At 47.1% G+C, this 23,299-nt stretch overlaps 1 protein-coding gene across 1 annotated transcript; it reads left to right on the top strand.

The window, feature by feature from the left end:
• Positions 1-4,695: 4,695 nt before the first annotated feature.
• Positions 4,696-22,762, top strand: Fads1 (fatty acid desaturase 1). The gene is made up of 12 exons (XM_026407518.2): positions 4,696-5,019; positions 7,063-7,173; positions 7,869-8,066; positions 8,764-8,865; positions 8,973-9,101; positions 18,430-18,490; positions 19,918-19,994; positions 20,835-20,932; positions 21,118-21,214; positions 21,457-21,536; positions 21,648-21,773; positions 22,089-22,762. Exons 1-12 carry the CDS (start codon positions 4,813-4,815, stop codon positions 22,138-22,140), a joined length of 1,338 nt encoding a protein of 445 aa, XP_026263303.2. The 5' UTR covers positions 4,696-4,812; the 3' UTR covers positions 22,141-22,762.
• Positions 22,763-23,299: the final 537 nt, after the last annotated feature.

Raw genomic sequence — 23,299 nt, forward strand, 5'->3', positions numbered from 1 at the left:
AGGAAGTCAAACAACAATAAGTGCTGGAGAGGATGCGGGGAAAAGGGCACTCTTGTTCATTGCTGGTGGGACTGCAAATTGGTGCAGCCAATTTGGAAAGCAGTATGGAGATTTCTCGGAAAGCTGGGAATGGAACCACCATTTGACCCAGCTATTCCCCTTCTTGGTCTATTCCCTAAAGCCCTAACAAGAGCATGCTACAGGGACACTGCTACATCGATGTTCATAGCAGCTCAATTCACGATAGCAAGACTGTGGAACCAACCTAGATGCCCTTCAATAGATGAATGGATAAAAAAAATGTGGCATTTATATACAATGGAGTATTATTCTGCATTAAAAAATGACAAAATCATAGAATTTGGAGGGAAATGGATGGCATTAGAGCAGATTATGCTAAGTGAAGCTAGTCAATCTTTAAAAAACAAATACCAAATGACTCCTTTGATATAAGGGGAGTTAACAAGGACAGGGTAGGGACGAAGAGCTTGAGAAGAATATTTACATTAAACAGGGATGAGAGGTGGGAGGGAAAGGGAGTGAGAAGGGAAATTGCATGGAAATGGAAGGCGATCCTCAGGGTTATACAAAATGTCATATAAGAGGAAAGGAGGGGTAAGACAAGATAATACAAATGGAAGAAATGATTTACAGTAGAGGGGGTAGAGAGAGAAAAGGGGAGGGGAGGGGAGGGGGGGAGGGGGGATAGTAGACAATAGGACAGACAGCAGAATACATCAGACACTAGAAAGGCAATATGTCAATCAATGGAAGGGAAACTGATGTGATACAGCAATTTGTATACGGGGTAAAAGCGGGAGTTCATAATCCACTTGAATCAAACCGTGTAATATGATGTATTAAGAACTATGTAATGTTATGAACGACCAATAAAAAAAAATAAATAAAATAAAAATAAAATTAGAAATAAATTATATGTGTTTTTTAAATAAATTGGATGGCCTTTTGCAAAAAAAAAAAAAAAAAGGGTCTCCATGGCGACTTTACTGCATTTAGTGTCCCCTTTTTCTTTTTCTCTCTATTTAAGAAGACAGAGGTGGCATAATCCTTACAGTGCAGGGAAGGAAGGAGGGAATTCCCCAAAGCAACAGGGCTTCGGCAGCTGCTGGGAGTCCCTGAGTCCCTCCTTTTACTTACAGGATTAGCTTCTCTGGTTCCGTTCCACCCCAGGTGCGCTCCATCTCCTAACATTTCAGTGGTCAGCTCTCAAAAAGTTCAGGGGGGGGGGTGGTGGTATCAAAATTTGTAACTTAAAGTTCGGTTCCTGACCTTGAAGCCAATAATGCCAATTTAATAATGAGGACAGGGTTTTGAGAAAAAGAAAAAGGGAGGTTTATTGCTTTGCTAACAAAGGAGAAACACAGGGGACTCTCTTGATCTGGAGGGACAAGGGGTTTTAAAGGAGTCTCACTTGTTAACCTGGAGATACTCAGTTCTTAGATCCCCAGCAGGCATTGCCCTCTGCAGTGGGTGTGCTCCAGCAGCCAGCTAGGGGCTTCTCTCATTCTGCTTAACAAAGGGGGGTAAAGTTCATCGCAGTTCCTTAAAACACAGTCCAAAGGGGTGTCAGGCTTACTTGCTTTATTACCCATTTTCATGTCCAATATCCTTAAGTTTTTACCACAGAAATCACACAACAAAACGCACAAAAACAAACAAACAAAAAACATACAGAACACAGGACAAAACACAAGAAAACAGAAACCTGGTGCCAAAACAGAAAAACAGAGGTGCCGGGGTCCTGCCCCAGCGGGGTCCAGGGAGTCCTGAAGGATGAGTGGTGTCGGCGAAAAGATGAGACAGGAGTCGTTCCGTTTGAGCAATCTCCAGAGAGAGAGCTAAAGCTGCTTTCTCTGGGTCCCCTTTTTTATTACAATTTTTCTCATCATTATAGATTTACAATACGTCATTGATTATATAATTTAAAACTTTGCCAAGACATGACATTTCCTTAACCATGATTGAGAGCACATCAATCTACATCCTTCCAGGATATGACCCCCAGCCATACAATCATCAAAAGTACAGAATCATTAATAAAACATGTCACCAATTTACATCCTTCAGATTTTCCCAAGATTTACTATTTTTCCCAAGATATGTTATTTTCTTATTAACTAATGCCAAACTACGTAACCAGACTCTAAGTCTCCTAACTAATTATTAACCTAAAGTACACTTGTACTTTATTTTTAATCTAAAATTCCCATCTAAAAAAAGTCCCTTTAAATCTTATATTTAAAATATCCTAAAGTTTATGAATCATCCTTAAAGCATATCAGAAACCTATACAACTAAAGACTTAAGAATTTCTAAACTTAAGAATTTAAATAAAATAATATTTCTAACATTATTCTAAAACTGTGTCTTATAAAGCTATTTTAATTAATTTCTAAATTTATTTTCATAAAACTGGTTGAGCTGCTTTCTCAAAGAGTTTCTTTGTTTTTCAGTCAAGGTGCACTAGTTCTCATGTCCTTTTCAGCGGATGATTGTTGTCCATTATTAGGTTTGTCCACAATGTACTAAGATAGAAGAATAGCCTTTTATTTTGTCCTTGATATGCTGAGGGATGGTAGAACGGCCTCCAAGGCATGAACCACCTGTTCTGTTCTAGCCATCTGAAATTTAATTTGTTTGGCATTTAACATACTCATGCCTCCTGTGAGAAACATAAGCATGAAAATGCAAAGTCCCAATTACATAAAAAAGGGTCTCATGGTTTCGGTTACCCACCAACCAGCGTGGCTTTGCCAGCATTCATCCTCACTGTGACCCTGTCAAGACAGTGGAAGAGTGGCTTTGCCAACACTTTTTCTCACTGTGACCCTGTCAAGACAGTGAGTGGGGGATCGCCTTCACCACAGAGGAGCAATGCAACGTCTTGCCAAAGCTCCGGGGTAGGAGCGCGGGCGTGCCAGTCGGCACCTCTCTACCCTTCCAGAGGAATTCCCTACAGAACAGAACAGAAGACAGAACGATTTCTCGTTACTGTCCGGACAGGAGTATATGTGAGCCTCGCCAGGCCACCTCTCTGTCATCAGAAGAGATCTCCCTTAACTGGATACCAGATGTTATAAAGGTGCCACTTACCTATGGAGGCCTCCTCCACCAGATGCTTGCTAATTGTTTTAGTGTGGCAGTTCACTGCAGTGCTCCGGGGACCGAAGGCTCACTCCGAGGCCTTGGAATGTCTCAAGTTGCGCACCCCCTAGAGTGGCTCTCCAGCCCCGGATCGAAGGCCGGCTTTAGAATTTCCAGCAGTCTGGTCTTGTGATATGGTCGGGCAGGGTCATCTCGCTGGGGCCTCCAAAATGTTAGACCAGGACGCAAGAAAAGACCACTGACTCCAATTAAAATCAAATTAAAGCAAGCTTATTATTTCAACCGGCCGGGCTGCCTCTCCCTCCCAAAACGGCGGGAACAAGACAGCCCCGAGGCTTCTTTGTGGCCCAGTTTTATAGCCCAAAAAGTTACACAAAGGGGGGGGGTTACAGATAACAACACTCTGAGGAGCATAACACAAGTTTACATTTTTGCTGGCCCCGGCATCAGAATTTATGGAGATCTTAGAGACTCAGAGAGGGTCGTTATCCGGCCAGGGAAGGCCAGAATTTATGAGGCGTCACTAAGGTTTAGGAAAGGGTTGTTATCTGGTCAGGGAAAACCGGACCTGGGTAAGTTCAGGGCACAGGCAGGCATTCCAAGTAGGTTCAGAATTTGTAGTAATTTATAGTAAAGCTGAAATTATCTTTTCATGGTTTTATGGCGAGATGCCCAATTTTAAGAAAAGATCAGGTTGGGTCTATCAGATATTAGAAATTAAGACAAATATAAGAACTCGTTTTTGCCCAGCTTATGTCTATCAGATAACCCACAAGTATTTGGTGAACTACCACCACTGAAAGTGATGTGGCCTGTGAATTTATTGTTATTTAATAAATTTTGACATTGTGGAAAGACACAAATGTGTTCGGTCTGTTAATGACATAGCTCGCTCAAGAGAGTTAATTAGCTAGATGTAACCATCCCACTATATATATTCTTAAAACATCATGCTGTACATTATAAATTCACACGATTTCATCTGTCAACTTAAAAAAAATGTGGGGGTGGGGTTGGGGAAATCGTCAAATTAAATTAAATTTGACCCAAAAGCTGCCTCCAAAAGCATTTATGTATGTCACTTTCTTTTTCTGTCTATAATCGTTGCCTGCCCACCTCGCTGGAAACTCTGTAATCATTTGTTTGCTCAAATAAACTGCCAAATTCAGTTTGTCTAAACTTGTTTTCCTTCTGCACGATCACACTCAGCCAGAGCTTCTGCAGGCCAAGCCTGGCCCGATCCTATTTGCATTTGGGCTTCGGCCTCAGCGAGCTGGGACCCACCCAAGCGCTCCCCGGAAACCGTTATTCTGTCCACGGTGTTCCCTAAGAGCCATCCCTGCAACCCCCCGCCAGAAACTCAGGAGGCAGAATTTAGCCGCGACCACTTTAAGGAAGCCGCGAGGGGGCGCGTGTTCGCGGCGCCGGGAGCAGACAAATCCCTCCGGGGGCGCCGCCCCTGCGGGCCAGCGGGAGGGCGGTGTTCGCGCCCCACGCCACGCGGCTCAGCCAATGGGAGCGCGCGCCGCCGGGTTCTGGTCCGCAACGCGGTTGCTGAAAACCCAGCAGGGCGCGCACCAGCGGACCGCTCCCCGAGCTCGCGAGGCCGGCGTGCACTGCCCCGAGTCCCAGAGCGCGCGCCCGACAGCCTCTGCCCAGCTGGCGCGCGGCATCGCCAGGCCAGCAATGGCCCCCGACCCGGTAGCCGCTGGGACTTCAGCTCAGGGATCCATCCCGCGCTACTTCACCTGGGAGGAGGTGGCGCAGCGCTCCGGGCGCGAGAAGGAGCGATGGCTGGTGATCGACCGGAAGGTGTACAATATCAGCGAGTTCGTCCGCCGGCACCCGGGGGGCTCCCGGGTCATTAGCCACTACGCTGGGCAGGATGCCACGGTGAGCGCCGCCAGGCAGGGGCACGGGAGGGGGCGGGCCAGGGCCGCAGGCAGAGTGAGCGGGAGACAGGAAGTTTGGCGCCCTGGTGGACCACCTACTAATAGGCAAGAAAGCCGGGAGGCGCCGGATGATCAAGTGTCCTGCGGACTCGGGGACAAGAGTAGGAGAGGGGCCGTAAAATGGGTCGGGGGGGTTGGGGCTGGAGGCCGGCAATGTGCACACACAAACAAAGGGCTGGCTGTTCACCACGTGTATTCCATCCGCAGCCCCCGTCTGCGGTCTCCAGGCGTGGACAGTACTCAGAGCCGGGATAGGAGGAAGGAGGCAGCGAGAATACAAGCGGTGCTGCCGAGGGCCCAGAGAGGAGGGGTCAGTGCAGGGAGGGAGTCACGTCCTGTCTCCAGGGCTAGGAGCTGGAGGCGCAGCCGCATCTGAGTGCCTGATGGAAAGTATTGGGCTGCACTCGCAAGCGCGAGAGGAATCCCTCAAGGATAGGATTGAATCCCGAAGCCCGCTGCCTTGGGATCCCCTACGCTTTGCGGAAACGCGGGGAAGGGACTCACCGGCTAGAAGCGCGGGGAGGAAAGGGAGCGTTGTGCTGAGGTGGGGGTGCCAGCTTGGGCATACACTATGGAAGATTTCCAGAACTGTCTTTGAACACTGCCGGAGAGGTCACCTAGCCAAATATCATTGGATCTCTAGCTATTTGGCACAAATGACTGCTATCCTCCCTTGCCTTGCTTCAGGGTGGGTTTGCTCTGCAAAACCCAGATCCCACTGGTTGATTGGTTTGGTTTTTGTGTTTTTGCAGTCCTAAGGACTGAACCCCCAGGGCCTGGCGTGTAGGCTAGGCAAGTGCTTTACCTCTGAGCAACATCCCCAGCTCTTTGAGACAGGTGTGCACTATCATGCATGCCTAGCTCTACTGATTCTCTTTCTGGATTACAAAGAGCCTTTCATAGCCTCCCTGGGCTGGAGCAGGGGATGGGGGTGATTACCGCTTGTGACTGGTTCCTCATTGTTAACCCCTCCCTTCCCACGCAGGGATCTGTTTCTAATCCCATGCAGTGTGGTGTGACACCCTAAACCTATCATTCCCATCTTCATTCCCATCTCTGCCCTGATGTCCCAAAGCATGCCTCAGGTCACTAGAGTTCCAGCTAAATCGTCTGGAGCTGCAGGGTGAAGACCTGCCCTCCCTCTGACAAGCTGCCTTAGGTGTGAGGCTAGAGCCTGTGCGGTTTGCGTTGCCTGTTGCGACCACTCACAAGCCCAGGTGGTTGTGGACAGCATGAGCCTAGGCCGCTTTCGAAGATGGAGCAAGTCGACAACAGGCTGTGTGTGATTTGGGGCCTGGAACACCACAGCTTGGTTGGTGATTGGTCTGGATGTGTGGTGCCACTGGATTTTTGGCTCTGCCCCGCCTCACTAGCCCCTTCTCGCCAAAGGGCCACCCCCCACCCCATCTGCTAATGTGAATCCTGTCTTAGAGGACACCACTGAAATTAGGCATCTTGGGGAGGGGTTGGTAAGAGTTAGAGGAAGTTGGGAACCCTGCCCCTAACCATGGTGCACAGAAGGGGAGAAAAGTGACAAGTTCCACAGTTCACACAGGGGGACTCGGGCACTTTTGCAGTGTAATTCACGAAGAAGCTGGCTCAGAAACAAGGACCTTGTTCAAATTTCAAAGGAAGAGAAGTCTCAGCCCCACCCATCCCTTCTGCCTGTTTCTCACCTATGTCTAAATTCCTGGGCAAAAGCTGTCCACAGGCACCAGGGCCAGCCCAGCCAGGTCTTTCTGGGTGACCCCTGGCAGTGTTTCTCATTCCTTGGTGTGGTGCTCTTCTCATGGTAACCCACATGCTGAAGATGAGCTGTGGGCCGTTGGAAAGGCCTCAGCACACTCAGAGCAGAGGCTGGAGGGAGGTGGTCGTTGCTTCAGCTTGGGTACAGTCTTCCTGCCTACAGAAGCTGGCTTTGGTGTGAGCTGTTCAGGGACTGGGGCTGACTGCTCACCTTGCTGTCTTCTCCCTACACATGCAGGATCCCTTTGTGGCATTCCACATCAACAAGGGCCTTGTGAGCAAGTATATGAACTCTCTCCTGATTGGAGAACTGGCTCCGGAGCAGCCCAGCTTTGAGCCCACCAAGAATGTGAGACCCATTTGCTGTTTGGAGATTTGGTTGATGGGGAGGGAACGGAAACCTAGAGATAATAGGTGACAGTTTTCAGGAGGTTTGAGATTCCTGCCTCTCTTGTACAGTCACAGGGTCATGGGCCCAAAGGAACAGGACTTTGGAAACTGATTCTCCCAAGGGTGCCACCACCAATACTGCAGTCATCATCCTTGTGAGCAGCAGGAGATATATATATATATTTAAATAACTTTTCTTTTTTAACATATATATATATTTTTAGTATGGAGACAATATCTTTATTTTTATGTGGTGCTGAGGATCGAACTCAGGACCTCACGTGTGCATGGCGGGTGTCCCACCACAGAGCCACAACCCCAGCCCAGGAGACCTATATTTTGAATACTTACTCTGTGCCCAGCATAGACCCATAAAATCCTCATACATTCACATGTGAAAAAACTGATGCTCAGAAAGGTTTGGCACCAAGGATCACACAGTAAATGGCAAACAGGGACCTACATCAAGTCCTGTTTAACTCATAGGCTAGTCCCATTCTTAGCAGGTCCTCCTGTCACCATTCCCCATCATTGTGAGGTCTTTGCCTAGGATTATGGACTTCTCACAGCTACTTCAGTGGGAGGTCTTTGGGCCCTTGTCTCCAGCAGTGTGGGTTGCAGCTGGGAAGAATTAACAGCCCCACTCTTCCACAGAAAGAGCTGACAAATGAGTTCCGAGAGCTGCGGGCTACCGTGGAGCGGATGGGACTCATGAAGTCCAACCACCTTTTCTTCCTGCTATACCTGCTGCACATCCTCTTGCTGGATGTTGCTGCCTGGCTCATCCTTTGGGTCTTTGGGACGTCTTTTGTGACCTTCCTCCTCTCTGCAGTGCTACTCAGTATAGTTCAGGTAAGAGCCTTTGACTTGTCAAGTGCACAGCCATTCTTGGCCTCCCTGGGGAAAGCTTTATACACTTCAGAAGACCAAGAATCCTGCCTGCAGATCTGAAGATACCCAGGGGAGTAGATGCACAAAGAGAACATTCCATTTTTTGTGACTTTTATCTGCTCATTGGCCACATGCACATTATCATTTCTCTTAATGTCTCTATAATCCTTCTTCCCATGGAATTTGTTCTCTGAAACTTCAAGTTCAGGTTCTATCACAGCCCAGTGTGCCAGGAACCAAGATCCTGGTTTCTCAACAAAGCTTGACTCCCTCCCCTCCACCAACATAGCCCAACATGCTAATAATGGTGGGTGCCCAGTTGTTGGCTGTCAGCACCCATGTGGCAAGCCTGCTTATCTCTGAGTCCTTTCTGTTTCCTGGATTGAGTCCATCCTAAGTCATGGAACTTCAGAAATGGGGAAACTGAAAAGCACAGAAGGGATTGTGATCTGCATCAACTCCCATGTGAATCAGTGGCAGAGCCAGAATTGAGACTCGGGTTTCCTAACTTCTTTCTTGATGTGCTCAGTTGGGAGCACTGTGGCCAGCACAGGCCTGGGTGAGTGAAAGAAGAGGGATAGGCTGAAGGGACTGCTGAGGTCAGGGAGAAGGATGCTGGGCAGGCTGGTGGCTCTTGGCACTAACCTTTCTCTCCTAGGCTCAGGCTGGCTGGCTACAGCATGACTTTGGTCATCTGTCAGTCTTTGGCACCTCTACATGGAATCACCTGCTACATCATTTTGTGATTGGCCACTTGAAGGTCAGTGGGACAGAGGGGGCTCTCTGAGACTCCAGTCTCTAAGGGGGTGTCTGAGTGGGGGAGAGGTGATACTAAGTTTTCATATTCACATCCCCAATTCTCTGTAGGGGGCCCCTTCCAGCTGGTGGAACCACATGCACTTCCAGCACCATGCCAAGCCCAATTGCTTCCGCAAAGACCCGGACATCAACATGCATCCCTTCTTCTTTGCCTTGGGGAAGGTCCTTTCTGTGGAGGTGAGCAGAGGTCTTAGTGAATGGTCTTGGGGAATGGAAAGCAGCCAGTACAGAGGGATTTGGGGGAAATACAGTGTTGTTGGTGTAGGCAAGACATCCATTGGGGACTGGGCTAGCTGGGGCCCTTGCGTTTTAGAATTTCTGGGAAGCAGCAGGTAGTCAGCCAGGACTGGGCTGCCCAGGACAGAATCATCCACTCCTCCTACTGAGTTCAGTCAGCAAGGAGTTACTGTGTGGAAAGTACCACAAGCTTCAGAGATCCAGAGGATGACCAGAAGATGACTGCAAGCTTCTGCTCATCCTTGAAGGTGATGCATGGCACCTCCTAGGGGTGTTTTGTGACACCCCAGCCCTAGAAATCAGGGTCATCACCCTGCACATACTGATTGTCTCTCTTACACTGGATATCCTGCACTGTCCCAGTTTTCCCCAGTCCAGGGATGGACTATCTACTCTTTTAATGCCTAGTACCTGAAATATCCATGCATTCAGTACATTTGGCTGCCAGTATCCTTGAACTCTGCATCTGAAGGTGCAAGCAACCACAGATCAAAAATATTCAGAAAAGAAAATTTAATGGCTAGGAATGTAGCTCAGAGGTAGAGTGCTTGCTTAGCACGCACAAGGTCCTGGGTTCCATCTCCAGCACTACAGAAGGAAAAAAGAAACAGAAAAGAGAAAATGGTGTCCGTGACTTGAACATGTACACTTTAAAAAAAAAATCATTTCCTAAACAGAACAGTAAAACAGCTGTTTTTGTAGTATTTACATAGTATTAGGTATTATAAGTAATTTAGAGAATTTAGTTTCCCATGAGAGACTTGTTGGTGCATGCCTATAATCCCAGCAACTCAGAAGCTGAGGCAGGAGGAGCCTTGGCAATTTAGCAAGATCCCGTCTCAAAAGAAAAAGGACTAGTGATGTAGTTCAATGGTAAAAAGCCCCTGAGTTCAATCCCCAGTACTTGGGATAGGAGGTTATTTTGTTGTTTTTTTTTTTTTACTGAGAAGGGGCTGGGGGTGTAACTCACTGGTAGAGCATGCACAAAGCCCTGGGTTAAAAATAAATACCAAAGTGCCAATGTCTTGGCTGGGCACAAAATCTGGAGCCACTCACAGCTTTGTAGATTCAAACAGCAATTCTTTATTCCCGAACTCACACCGGCTTCTACACACGTTCTCGGGAAATCCAAGTTCTGCCCGCACAATTCACGTCCCAAATACTTTCTCAATTCCACGAGAACTCAACAGGAACTCAGGCAGCAGGAACGCCCTATACCCAGCAGCAATAACCTTAAACCTGGAACTTCCCTAAACCCAGATTGTCTTAAACCGGGAACGCCTTAAACCCAGATTATCTTAAACCGGGATATTTCCTAAAACTTGCAGGATACACCTTAAACCTGGATCCACCCTGGTCCTTGAGCAGGGTCACCTTTCTCAAAGACACATGCAATGTCACAGCAAATTTCCATTTTTTTTTTTTTTTAAGAGAGAGTGAGAGAGGAGAGAGAGAGAGAATTTTTAATATTTATTTTTTAGTTCTCGGCGGACACAACATCTTTGTTGGTATGTGGTGCTGAGGATCGAACCCGGGCCGCACGCATGCCAGGCGAGCGAGCTACCGCTTGAGCCACATCCCCAGCCCAGCAAATTTCCATTTAACATGGGGTATGCTGGCAAGGAAATTTCGATGCATCATTCCTACTTGGCAATGGCCCTCAGCATCTCCCCCCTTCTGATTAATTAAACAACAAGCAATGTGGCTTAAGGACCGTGCCTGGTAGGTTGTCCAATTCAACATATGGTTCTTACCTGTCATGGGAAAACTGACCTCTAGGCGTCAGCCTCCTGTCTTAGGTTGATACCACTGCAGTCGGATCAACCCGTCACTGACTACCGGTCCAGCATTCAGCCATACTTGTGGATAGGCCTATGCACCAGTCGGGGGGTGAGGTTCTTTGCCTCACCTCTGTTGGCCCCCAAATTTTAGACCATCACTAGTAGAAGGGAGGAGGATACAGAAATGCCACGACACCAAGCCAATTGACGGCTCCTTTGGAAAAATTGCATCACTGGTAACACCATCAGCAAAGATATGCCAGCACTACCACAATTAACATGGGGTGTGCTGGCAAGGAAATTTCATCACTGGTGACACCGTCAGCAAAGATATGCCAGCACTACCACAATTCGCTGCACCAGACGATAGTTCACAATGCATACAACTGATGTATAGTCCAGGCAAGTTCTGCAGGCAGTTCAAAGTGGAAGAGTCTATCAATATGTCCGTTTCTTCCCAAAGTAAATCGAGTCCTTGATTGAGCATTACTTGTTGAGTTATATTCATTGATGCATCAGTTTATACAGTTTACTGTGATAGCTATCATAGAAGCTGTAGTTTGGTTTTATCTTAGTCTTCACCGGCAGTGGGATGGAGATGGGAATTCTGGCAATGATGCTAAAGAGACATTATCCTGAACAGAATTATTAAATATGATGAAAAGGAAAGGTGAAAGTAAACAAACAGATCTGTTAACCACCTTTAAAAACAATCCTTAACAGCTGTTTACCTAATTTAAATTAGTAAGCAAACAGATCTGTTAACCACCTTTAAAAACAATCCTTAACAGCTGTTAAGCTAAATTAAATTAAACCATTAAATCACGTGAATAAAAAAAAATTCGGATCCATTTTTTCATGAGCGATCCTCATATATGAAATATGGACATATACACATACTGACATACAACAAGTGTGCACACATAACATACAACACATAAGACAATAAAGGCCTTGTAGCTTTACCTAGGTGAAATCTCCATTGCAATGTTTAAAAACTCCACAGTCAAAAAATAAAACACAGGGGCTGGGGATGTGGCTCAAGCGGTAGCGCGCTCACCTGGCATGCGTGCGGCCCGGGTTCGATTCTCCAGCACCACATACAAACAAAGATGTTGTGTCCGCCAATAACTAATAAATAAATATTAAAAAAATAAATAAATAAATAAAAAATAAAGCACAGTCAAAAAATAAAACTGATCAGAAAAACATTAACCTAGGTTTGCATGAGCTCAAAAATAAAATAGAACTTTATGATGTGGGAAAAATGCAATAATAAAATAGATATTGAAAAAAGCACCCTGGTTAATCACTGTCGCAGATGTAAGAATAGCCAAGCTGGAGTTCTGGATATCAGCTGTTATGGATTTGAGTCAAATCATCTTCCTTTTGGTCTGTAGAAATTGTTTTGGTTAATCTCTCTGGAATCCAAATCGGCTGCAGTTCTCCCTGTGGAAAAACACAAACGGAACCCCAACTCCAGACAATCACTGGGTCAGGACCTTTCCATTGTCCTGTTAGAATATCTTTCCAAAGTACCTTAGGCTTATGTACATTTTTCGGATACATATGTCTTTCCGAAGCACTAAGTCCTGATGAATCCAAATTTAGAAAGTTTAGAGTAAAAAGGGTTATTATAAGTTTATCTTTGGGGGATATATACCCCTTTCCTATTCCCTCTTTTTGCTTTAATAATTAAAGTTGATGGGCTTTTTGAAAAAAAGAAAAAAAATACTAATAATCTCCTTGTTCTTCTATTTTATCCAATATTTGACTTTAAAATTCTCTCTTCTACCTTTTTCTATCTTGAATGTCTGTATCTAATAGTTGTCTTAGCTTTTTGTATTTTCTATCTGAAATACCTTTACTTGAAATTTTTAACCATTTTTTATCTTATTCCTATCTTCTAAGGTTTGTACATTCACCCTTAGTTGCTTTTTCTTTCTTTAGTTTTTTTTTACTTCCTATTTTGTGAGTTTAAAATTCTTGTCTTCCTACATCTTTTTATCTCTCTACATCTTCTCTCTCTCTCTTTTTTTTACCTTTCTGTACTTCTGTTTTTAAAGTTTTCCACTTCAGATTTTTAATCTTCTTTATCTAAATATCTTTTATCTTATTATCTTCCCATTTTCATGGTTTTTTTTTTCCTCCATCATGAAGGCATCTTAACCACCTTCAATTTAACCTTTTAAAGCCTTTTGCAACTTATTTAGACATTTTACAACTTTTTATTTTACCACACAAAGATTATCTCATCTCCCTCTTTTTAGTTTAATAAGTAAAGCAATCTTTTTTTCCGCCATGAAGGTATCTCGACCACCTTCAATTTAACCTTTTAAAGCCTTTCAATTATCATCTATACTGTACTTTTAAATGTACTTTTTCACCACCTACAGCTTCACTCTTTTAAAGGAGGCTTAGATTCTGTTTAAATTGCTTTAATGTTAGTTTACATGGCTGCCCTTCAACCAAAGGCTCTTTTTCACTCCATTAAGAAGCTTTGTCTCAATCTGCCATGTACAAATACCTTTTTTCTTCTTTCTTCTTTTCTCAAGCTTTTAAAGTAAGTTTAGTTTCCTCAAAATCTTTTTAAATGGCATTTTACAACTTTTTACTTTACCACACAGAGATTATCTCATCTAGAAACATTTCTTTTTCCTTTAACCTTTCATATTAAAATATATTTCCACATCTTAAATCTTTTTATATCTCTTTTCTAGCTATTAACCCTTTTTATAAATTCACATTCTGAAACAACTCTTATAAAATTTCTGATTTAGACAAATTACTCCACTTTAATAAGATGAAATACTTTCATGTTTTTTATGGTACTATAATACTGTAATTGAAACCCAACTGAAACTTCTTATACTCTTTGTATTTAAATTACACATGATAGAATCTTAACTCTTAGTAACCTTGTTTTAGCAAAGATACAGACCAAAGCAATATTAAACTTTTTTCCATTTACCAATTTATGAAAACACACATAATGTTTAAATATATTACCTTATGGAACTTAATAAGTAAAGAATACTTGATTTTATATTTAGTGGTTGATATTTTAACGCTTTAGCTTTGTAAATTAATCAGATGTCTGTAAAAACCAAGATCTTAGACAAGTATAGTAAACAGAACTAGCCATCTCTTTCTTGCTGAAGAAAGATCCTTCTACAGGATACCATGATGGCCCCATTGATATACTTAATAACTTGTCTTTAAAAAGCCATGGGCTACATTTTTGTATTGTATCAACATATGCCCTAACTGTTCTTGGTCTCATTGGGGTGCCTCCTTCCTCTAACAATTTCTCTTCCTCGGAGGTGAACAACTTCAAACCTTGAGTCAACCATTTTCCCCAGTTTGCCTGAGAAAGTTCTATGAACAGGCAACTTGAAATAAAAACAAAATAAATCAAAAGAAGAACACATTGTTTTTTGAAATGGTCACCCATTTTTTTTGCTCTCCTTCGGGAGCGAGCACATTCACTTATCCCCAAGCTTCAGACATCCCGAGTATGGACCACCAAATGCCGCAGTCTTGGCTGGGCACAAAATCTGGAGCCACTCACAGCTTTGTAGATTCAAACAGCAATTCTTTATTCCTGAACTCCCACCGGCCTCTACACACGTTCTGGGGAAATCCAAGTTCTGCCTGCCAATTCACGTCCCAAAATACTTTCTCAATTCCACGAGAACTCAACAGGAACTCAGGCAGCAGGAACGCCCTATACCCAGCAGCAATAACCTTAAACCTGGAACTTCCCTAAACCCAGATTGTCTTAAACCAGGAACACCTTAAACCCAAATTATCTTAAACCGGGATACTTCCTAAAACCTGCAGGATACACCTTAAACCTGGATCCACCCTGGTCCTTGAGCAGGGTCACCTTTCTCAAAGACACATGCAATGTCACAGCAAATTTCCATTTAACATGGGGTATGCTGGCAAGGAAATTTCGATGCGTCATTCCTACTTGGCAATGGCCCTCAGCACCAAAGCCCATTTTGCCAGGCTCACAGGACTATAGTTATTTGCAAATGCCACTTTAGATAAGGCACTTGAGCAACTGCAGATTTTGGTATCTGTGGGGGATCTTGGAGCCAATTCACTGTTGAAACCAAGGGGCAACTAATTGCCACCTTCTTGATTCCAGCCTGACTTCCAGGGTGGGCAGCACTGGGCCTGAGTCGTTATCTGAGGTGGGAGCAAGAATCCCAAGCTGTTGAAGGAAGAATGCCTGGGGCTGGAAGTTTGGTGAACTCTCAGTGAGCATAAGCAGTAGAAGGTTCTGAATGGCCAGCAGAATTTCTTGAAAAGTTAATTTAAAATCCTTTGTCCCCAGGTTCCATGCTATAGTTAGAGTTCTGCCAGGTCCCCTTCACCCACTTAATGACATTTCATCTTGTCAGGGATTGTATTGTCATTGAATGTGTTTCAGTTCCAGGCAAGAGTTCAAGGTAGCTGGCTCTCCTTTCCCCTCTGGTCGTGAGAAGAACTCTGGGAGGACTTTGGCAGCACTGGCCATCCTATTTTGAGGCGCTCTTAACTGGAGGCCCATGTCCCTGCTGTCCCTAAGGTTCTTATTTTCCATGTCCATGGTTCGTTGGGCCTCCAGCACTGTGTTAGGATCAGCACTGTGCGGGTGACGAGCTTGCCCTGGCTCTGGTGGCTGCTTTGAGAGTAGTGTGGGTGCTACGGTTTGGATCTTAAATGTCCCCAAAGGCTCCCTTGTTGAAGATTGGGTGCCCAGCTCATGGCAGTACTCGGAGCTAATGGAGACGCTAGGAAGTGGGACCTAGTTGGAGAAAGGTCATTGAAGGGTGTATTAAGACCCCAGTCCCTTCCCCTGTCTGCTTCCTGGTTGTTGGTGGTGTGTCATACCCTGCCTCCATGATCTGCCTCACCACAGGCCCAGAGACTGAAACTTCGGAAACCATGAGCCAAAAAAATCCTCTCTCTTTTAAGTCGTTGACCTTGGGATCTGGGTACAGTGACAGGAAGCTAACATGGTGGTGGATTTTTAGGAACAGCGCTGGCTGGGCTTATCTGCAGACATCCAAAACAGAGAGTAACTTGGGAACCAAAACGAGCTTCCATTGTTTCCTTCCTTCTAGCCAGGAGGCTGAGGCTGGGTCGCCTGTAGTGAACGCCTGTGCTGAGGCCACGTGGGGCTCGATTCAGTCCCTTTGGGGATGGCTTAACTGAACAGTGGGGCCCTGGCTAATTCTGTGACATCTGCCCTAGGCCTCCCAACTCTCCTGGAGGAGAAAGAGTAAGAAGGGACACTTTGCCCCTAACAGAACCCTTCTGACCTCTGAGGGGCTTAACATGGTGGGACAAAGTTTTGGGGACCATAATGGCATTTGATTCCCATCCAAAGAGAGCAATGGATGGGGCTCCTTTGCATTCCCCATCCACCCCACCAACCAATAGAGGTGACTCTTCCAGGTTTCCCCTTTCAGTTAATGTTGCTTGAGAGGGAACATCCCTCACCACCACATCTAGTTTATCAGCAAACCTTGTTGACACTGCTTCCAAAATAAATCCAAATTCCATCAAGTTTTCTATATCCACTGCCATTCATTAGTTCATTTTCTAATTGCTGTAACAAAATGTCTGAGGCTAGGTGCTTTATAAATAAATAAGAGGTTTATTTTATAATTTTAGACACTGAAAGTCTAAGATTGGGCTGCTTTATCATTTTGACCTCTGGTAAGTGCCTCATGGCAGATATTGTCATGGTGGCAGGAGGGCCTGTGAGAGTAATCACATGGTAAGAAAAGCCAGAGATCAGGGAGAGGCCAATCTTGCCCTTTTTTAACATCCCAGTCTCAAGGGGGAACTAAATAGGGTCCCACAAGAATCACATTAGTCTCTTCTGAGGGTGAAACCCCAGTTATGTAGTAAAATCCCGTTAGGCACCTCTTAAAGGCCCCACTACCTCCCAACATCACCACATTGGGGACCAAGCCTCCAACACAGGAACCCTTAGAAAGCAAACCATGTCAGACCACATACCCATCAGGTCTCTCTCTGGTCTGGATTAGCTTCAGCCTCCTCACTTGTGACTGTGCCCTATAATTCACTCCAGCCAGAGTAAGCCTTAGTTTTTTGGTGATGTTGGGACAGAGTAAGCTTTTTAAAAGTACAAAGCAGATTGTGCACCTATCTTGACCTTACCAGAGCTTTCTGAGGTCCCACACGATCTGACCTCTCCCTAGTTTCATGATCCTGAGCATCCCAAGCCTTTGTGCTGGCTGTCCCTTCTTTCAGTGTTCTTGCCCTGAAGCTTTGCATTGCTAGCCCTTCTCATTCAGGGAAGACCTGAGAAAGCCTTTTGACTACCTTTGCCAGATCACTGCCTGTTGTCCCTGTTTTTCTGTTTATAATCTGTAAATTTTTTAGAGCTGTTTACCAATCTGTTACCAGCTTCTTCTCGGGTTATAGCTCCATACAGGTAGGAACTTCATACTGGTGGCCTCTGCTCCCTAACAGTGACTGGCACAGCTAGGTACTCCAGTACTTACTGAACAAATCTGTGAATGCAGACAGAATGCTTTGTCTAGCTAAAGTGCCTTGCACAGAGTAAGCTCAGTGAGTAGAGGATGCAGTGGGGGGACGCATGAGAAGATGAGCCAGACTTCTGCTTCTCCTGTGCCCTTGGGGTTGTCTAGTCACCAGGACTAATTGGGCAAGAAATGCAGGAGCTGTGGAGTGACAGCAGAGCAGACACCGGAGCCCTGGGCTTTCTGACTGAGCTGGCAGCACAGCCTGTCTTTGTAGCAGCTAGGCTTGTTAAATAACCACCACCCACAAGGAAGAACTTTGCCAGAACCTTCAAACTGCGGAGTTGTTCTTGGTATCCTTTCCACACATACTTGCCAAACCTTGCTTAATTTTCAAGGGATGGGATATAGCTCAGTTGGTAGAGTGCTTGCCTTGCATGCACAGGCCCTGGATTCGGATCTCTAGCACCAAAAAGACCAACAATAACAACAAAAAACTTTCAAGTAATTTTATAAAGTTCGTGTTGAAATCAAGCAACCAAAAGATTTTGATGGGGGACTAGAGGCTGAACATAGAGGGAGTAGCTGCCTATACAGGAGTTTTCCATGGAGACTCAGATGTCCAAAGAGTACTAGGTGGGAGACAGGAAAGGCAATGATGGGGCCTGAACAAATTCATGACAAAGACATTTTTGGATGAATCTTAGAAGTCCTGAGGTTTGACAGAACCTGCATTACACACATCCTCATGGGGCACAGGCCATTGAGCTGTGGGTCATGTCACCACACACTGCAGGCTGCAGCCAAGGCCTCTCACTCCAGCTGCTGGAGGTAAAGCTGGGCCTCCTGGGGCCTTCCAGTAGCACCAAGAGGCTGATGACCCGTGCGGTGGGTTCAGCTTTTGAGCAGGGAAGGGAGGGAACTGGGTGGCTGGTCTGTAACTGGTTACTGCTAAATTATGTTCACTTTTCATTACAGCTTGGGAAACAAAAGAAAAAGTACATGCCATACAACCACCAGCACAAATACTTCTTCCTGAGTGAGTGTCTTCACCCACCACGGGGAGCTGCCTTGGGTGGGGGGGCTGCTGTGGGGTGTGAGGAGGAAACGGCTCTCGATGATGGCATTAAAGTATTAAAGTTAAGGAAAGGGGCTGGGGATACAGCTCAGCTGGTAGAGTGCTTGCCTTACATGCACAAGGCTCCAAGTTTAATCCCCAGCACCCACCCCCCAAAAAAAAGAATACAATCCAGAAAAGGGGCTGGAGCAAGTACCCACCCTGTCACTCCCTGCCTGGAACTGTTGCCCTTCCACTGAGCAGAGTCAGCAGGCTAACAATATTTGACTAGAGGTCATTTGTGTTGGGGGCAGATTAGCTCTTTCCATGAGGACACCTAGTGGTCAGTTTCAGCCCTCCAGATGAGCTTTAAACCTCACCTTAAACCTTGTCAAACAGGACCCAGGTCAAGATGATCTGATGGGGCCCTGTCTGACCCATTGGGGACCAAATGTCTACATAGTTGTGGGAGGATGGGATCCGAGGAGGACTGTGAGCTGAGCAAAGATGCTGTGGCTGCATACTCTCTAGAGCTGCTGCGTTTGAAAGTCTGTTCCAGATGGCCCCAAATAATGAGCCTTAAAACTCCTTTGAATTTTCAGAATTTTAAAGGGAGGGTGGGCAGGGATCAGTGTGAAGGCATTTATCCTGATTGCCTGTTAGCAACTGTCCCTAGCAGAGAAAGGAGGTGCAGCGGACTCTTGGGAGAAGGAATTTCAAAATCCAAGGCACATCAAGGAGTCCTGGATGGGCATGCGACGCAGGGGTTAGAGCAGCATCAGATGCTGCAGGGAGGGGACACGGGAAGGGAATGGGGCAGTGCATAGGATGGGAACCACTTCTGCAACTGCCAATTTTCTTTCAAAAATAGCTCCTTGCCTCTGCCTGTAGTTGACCTCCAGGGCTTCAGATCAGGGCAGCACAACCCAGGTCGCTAGTCCAAGGAAGTGAACCTCGGCCTATGAAGGGTCAGAGCATCACATGCGTGTGCACACATGCACATTTTCCTGTCCCTGCCCCTTCCCTTGACGCGCACAGTGGAGCAACCAAGAACTTGGCAGATGACTGTGGGTGCAGGGCTTGGCCAAGCAGCACAGGGGCACTGGGGGTATTGCAGTGCCCTTTAAAAGGTGTGGGAGCACAGCATGTTCTGGGCCTGGGTTTTGAGTTTCTCCCCTGGAAAAAGATGGCCCTTCTACCCCTCACCTTCCCTGGCCTCCTTTTGGGAGTGGCCTTCTCCAGATGGGCATTCGTGCCTACCTTCCTTCAGTGCCTGCTGGTGTGGGGCCAGCCGAGCAGTGCTAAGGCAGCTGGAGGAGCAACCTGAGGGGTCGGGCAGGGGCAGCCCCGTGCTGGGGACCATTTCTTAATAAACGGCTCACACTTCCTTCCTGTCTTTTTCCTCCCAGTCGGGCCCCCGGCCTTGCTGCCACTCTACTTCCAGTGGTATATTTTCTATTTTGTTATCCAGCGGAAGAAGTGGGTGGTAAGTATCCACGGCCAAGAGCCCCATGTCCTGTGTTCTCCAGCACCTGGTGGGGGAAAGGGGTTCTCCAGGGGAAATAAACTCCAGGCCCAACTTAGAACAAAGTAATAGGACAAGGTATGATGCTCCCTGCCCCTAGACAGAGGAAGTGATCTGGGCGCACTCAGCAGGACCCCTGCCTCCTGGGCCTGGCTTCATGCAGCCAGTGTGCCCCCAGGCCCCTGTGCTGGGGGAGGCGATGGGAGACAGTCCTTCCTCTCAGGGAACCTTCAGTGAGGCAGGGTATGACTGATACCAGGAAAGAAGTACAGGCAAAAGAAGCTCTGGGCACTCCACAAGGCCTGGCTGTGTCTGCTTTGTAAAGCCACCTTTCTAGCTGGCCTCCACCGATGGGTGGAGTTGGCAGGCAGAGGTGAGGCAGGGGATGAAGACCAGAGTGCAGAAGCTGGGAGGTAAGGGTGAGTTTGGCCAGGCGTAGCGGAGGACTCCAGCACCAGGGAGGAGTACTGGGCTTGGTTCACTGTGCAGAAAAGGGCAGGAGCTTTGACCAGGGCACTGGGGTGCACAGAACCCTGGTCCTGGAAATTTCATTTGGCAGCATTTAGGTAGGTTGGGAGGTGCTAGAGGCAGGGAGACTTGTGGGGCCCTGAGAAGGGACAGGCTAGAAGGGCTGGGAGTGCTACCAGCACTGGCACTAATTGTGTAGGGTGGGGCCACTGAGAGGAAAAGCTGAGGACGGCCAGGTTCCCCTGATGGCTGAGGCCGCAGCAGGCGGAGGAGGGAAGCTGGGAGGGGAGCCAGAGCGGCCGTGGCAGCGCTGCTCTGCCATTCACACTGCAGGACCTGGCCTGGATGGTCACCTTCTACACCCGCATCTTCCTCTCGTACGTGCCGCTGCTGGGGCTGAAAGGATTCCTGGGCCTTTTCTTCATCGTCAGGTAGTGTGGTGGGGTGTAGGGACTGGCACAGGGAAGCACAAATGCTGGGTCTGCGGACCGCCCTGGGGACCTCGGGCAGCAGGAGCTCTTTCAGGAGTTGACCTGGGACAGTGCACAAGCTGGCACCGTGACTGAGGAAGAGCAAGACTGGGCTCTACTGACTGTCTGTGTGCCACATCCAACAGGTTCCTGGAGAGCAACTGGTTTGTGTGGGTCACACAGATGAACCACATCCCCATGCACATTGATCACGACCGGAACATGGACTGGGTGTCCACCCAGGTAAGAGACCATCATCTGGAAGACCCAGGCATAACAACTCATGAAAAGGGTGGAGGGAAGATGGTAACAGCAAAAAATAAGTCCCCCAAGGTACCCCTGCTCATTCGCTTGAGGCGTCTCTCCTGCTGTAATGTGAAGGGAGGGACCAGGGACAGTCTAACCTGCCCTCTTTAGCTACCCTGACCTGGGGTGCAGTGGGCTGGCCTTTTGGCTGTAGACATGCTCCCGACCTCCTCCTCCAGCTCCAGGCAACATGCAATGTCCACAAGTCTGCCTTCAACGACTGGTTCAGCGGGCACCTCAACTTCCAGATCGAGCACCAGTGAGTCAGGAGCCCCAGGAAGCAGGGCGGGAAGGACCTGGGGTGGGGGTAGGGGGCAGCGACGACAACAGGAAGGAGCAGAAGCCACTGACTTTCCCACTCTCCCTGAAGCCTTTTCCCCACGATGCCCCGACACAACTACCACAAAGTGGCACCCCTGGTGCAGTCGCTGTGTGCCAAGCACGGTATAGAGTACCAGTCCAAGCCCCTGCTCTCAGCCTTTGCCGACATTGTCTAGTGAGTATCTGAGCCCTGGGGGTTGGCTGTTGGGTGGGGAGGGCAGGGCAGTGGGAATGGTGGTGCCCTGTGGGGTGGCGAGCAATGGGAACATTCCCCTGTCACCTGGGATAGAGGAGGTCACCACGGCACAGGCAGGGCACTGTGTGGCTAGGTCAGGCCCTTATTCTCACTGGAGTTCCCCTCAGCGCTGTGCCCAGGCCAGCTTCCTCAGAAGCAGAAGGGCGGAAAGACCTGTCTGTAAGACCTGCCCCTCCATCTCTGCTTGGCTCACTGGCCCATCTCCCTCACTGTCCACTCTGTGTCACCCTGCAGCTCACTGAAGGAGTCTGGGCAGCTCTGGCTGGATGCCTACCTTCACCAGTAAGGACAGCGCCTCCCTGCTCCATCTGCAAGAGGAGAGGGTGACTCTGGAGCCAAAGCAGAGGGGAGCTCAAGGGAAGATGCCACTACATTCCAACGTTCAGAGCGGGGAGGGTTAGGGGACATAAAAGTCAGGCTCCAACTTTCCCCTTTACCTTCCAGATACACATCTAATCCCCTAAGAAGGGTGTGGGGACAAGCAAGTCCCCAGAAGGGGAGGAGCTGTTAGAGCCAGAATGTGAATCAGTTCTTGTTTCATTTTTCTACTTTGGCAGATGAACATTGGAGAACACAGGGTGAGCCCACATCAGGCAGCAGCACACTCCCTGGTCCACTTGTCAGTGATGTCGCTTGCTAACCTCTGGGAGGGAGCAGCTGACCACTTTGAGAAAGATCTAGAAGGGAAGCATTCATGCACAGAATCCTGGGGCTTAGCACAAACTGCCTGCCATGGAGTTCAGCTTCCACATCTGCCCTTGCTGTGGGGAGAGACTGTTTTGCAGTTTCAAAAGCAGCCAAGGCCAAGATTGTGGCTTTAGTGACATTTGGCCCTGAAGGATCTTGGGGCCACTGGTTTTGGTCCCATGTTCTATTCAAGGTCCAGAGGGAACATTAGGTAGAGAGTTGCTGGCCATCAAAAATCACTTCTTTTTGATTCACTTCTAATCCTCCCACCCCAAGGAAAAAACAGAACTCCCAAGACTAGGGGCTTGCTTCTTGTTGTTAGCCAGCAAGCAAAGGCCTGACTTCCTTCTCCCTAGAAATAAATGGGGCTCCCAGCGGCTTCCCTTTGTTTCACTACTTGTAGTTCCAAGTTTAATAGCAATTGGTGAGCCCAAGTGATTATGAAGTTTCAGTCATGAAGAGTCTAAGGGCTGTAAGTAGAAACAGATTTTCTATACCCTAAATTATGTAACAGCATTTTCTAGCAGGAGTAATGGGTTACACTAATCACTTCAGTTCTAAATCCAAAATAGGAAAGTTGGAAATACACAATTTTGTGGTCATCATTGCTGCAGCTAGGCACTTCCTCCGCCCTTATTCATCTGGAGACCAGATAGGGATTTAGGAATACCTCTTAGGAAGCCCATCAGTCTAACGCTGATATGCCATTTTTTGATCTTCTGGTTTGTGAGACAGTTTAACTCATGTTTCCAGAGAAC

This window comes from Urocitellus parryii, chromosome 4 (genome assembly GCF_045843805.1).
Source record: "Urocitellus parryii isolate mUroPar1 chromosome 4, mUroPar1.hap1, whole genome shotgun sequence".
In the NCBI taxonomy this organism is placed as follows: domain Eukaryota; kingdom Metazoa; phylum Chordata; class Mammalia; order Rodentia; family Sciuridae; genus Urocitellus; species Urocitellus parryii.

What these genes read in the sequence shown, in the direction of transcription:
- Fads1 (XM_026407518.2), top strand. Translation starts at nt 4,813, where the DNA reads ATGGCCCCCGACCCGGTAGCCGCTGGGACTTCAGCTCAGGGATCCATC. An exon ending in ACGCTGGGCAGGATGCCACG is followed by an intron (nt 5,020 to 7,062) that starts GTGAGCGCCGCC and finishes CTACACATGCAG; the next exon opens with GATCCCTTTGTGGCATTCCA. An exon ending in TCCAGCGGAAGAAGTGGGTG is followed by an intron (nt 19,995 to 20,834) that starts GTAAGTATCCAC and finishes TTCACACTGCAG; the next exon opens with GACCTGGCCTGGATGGTCAC.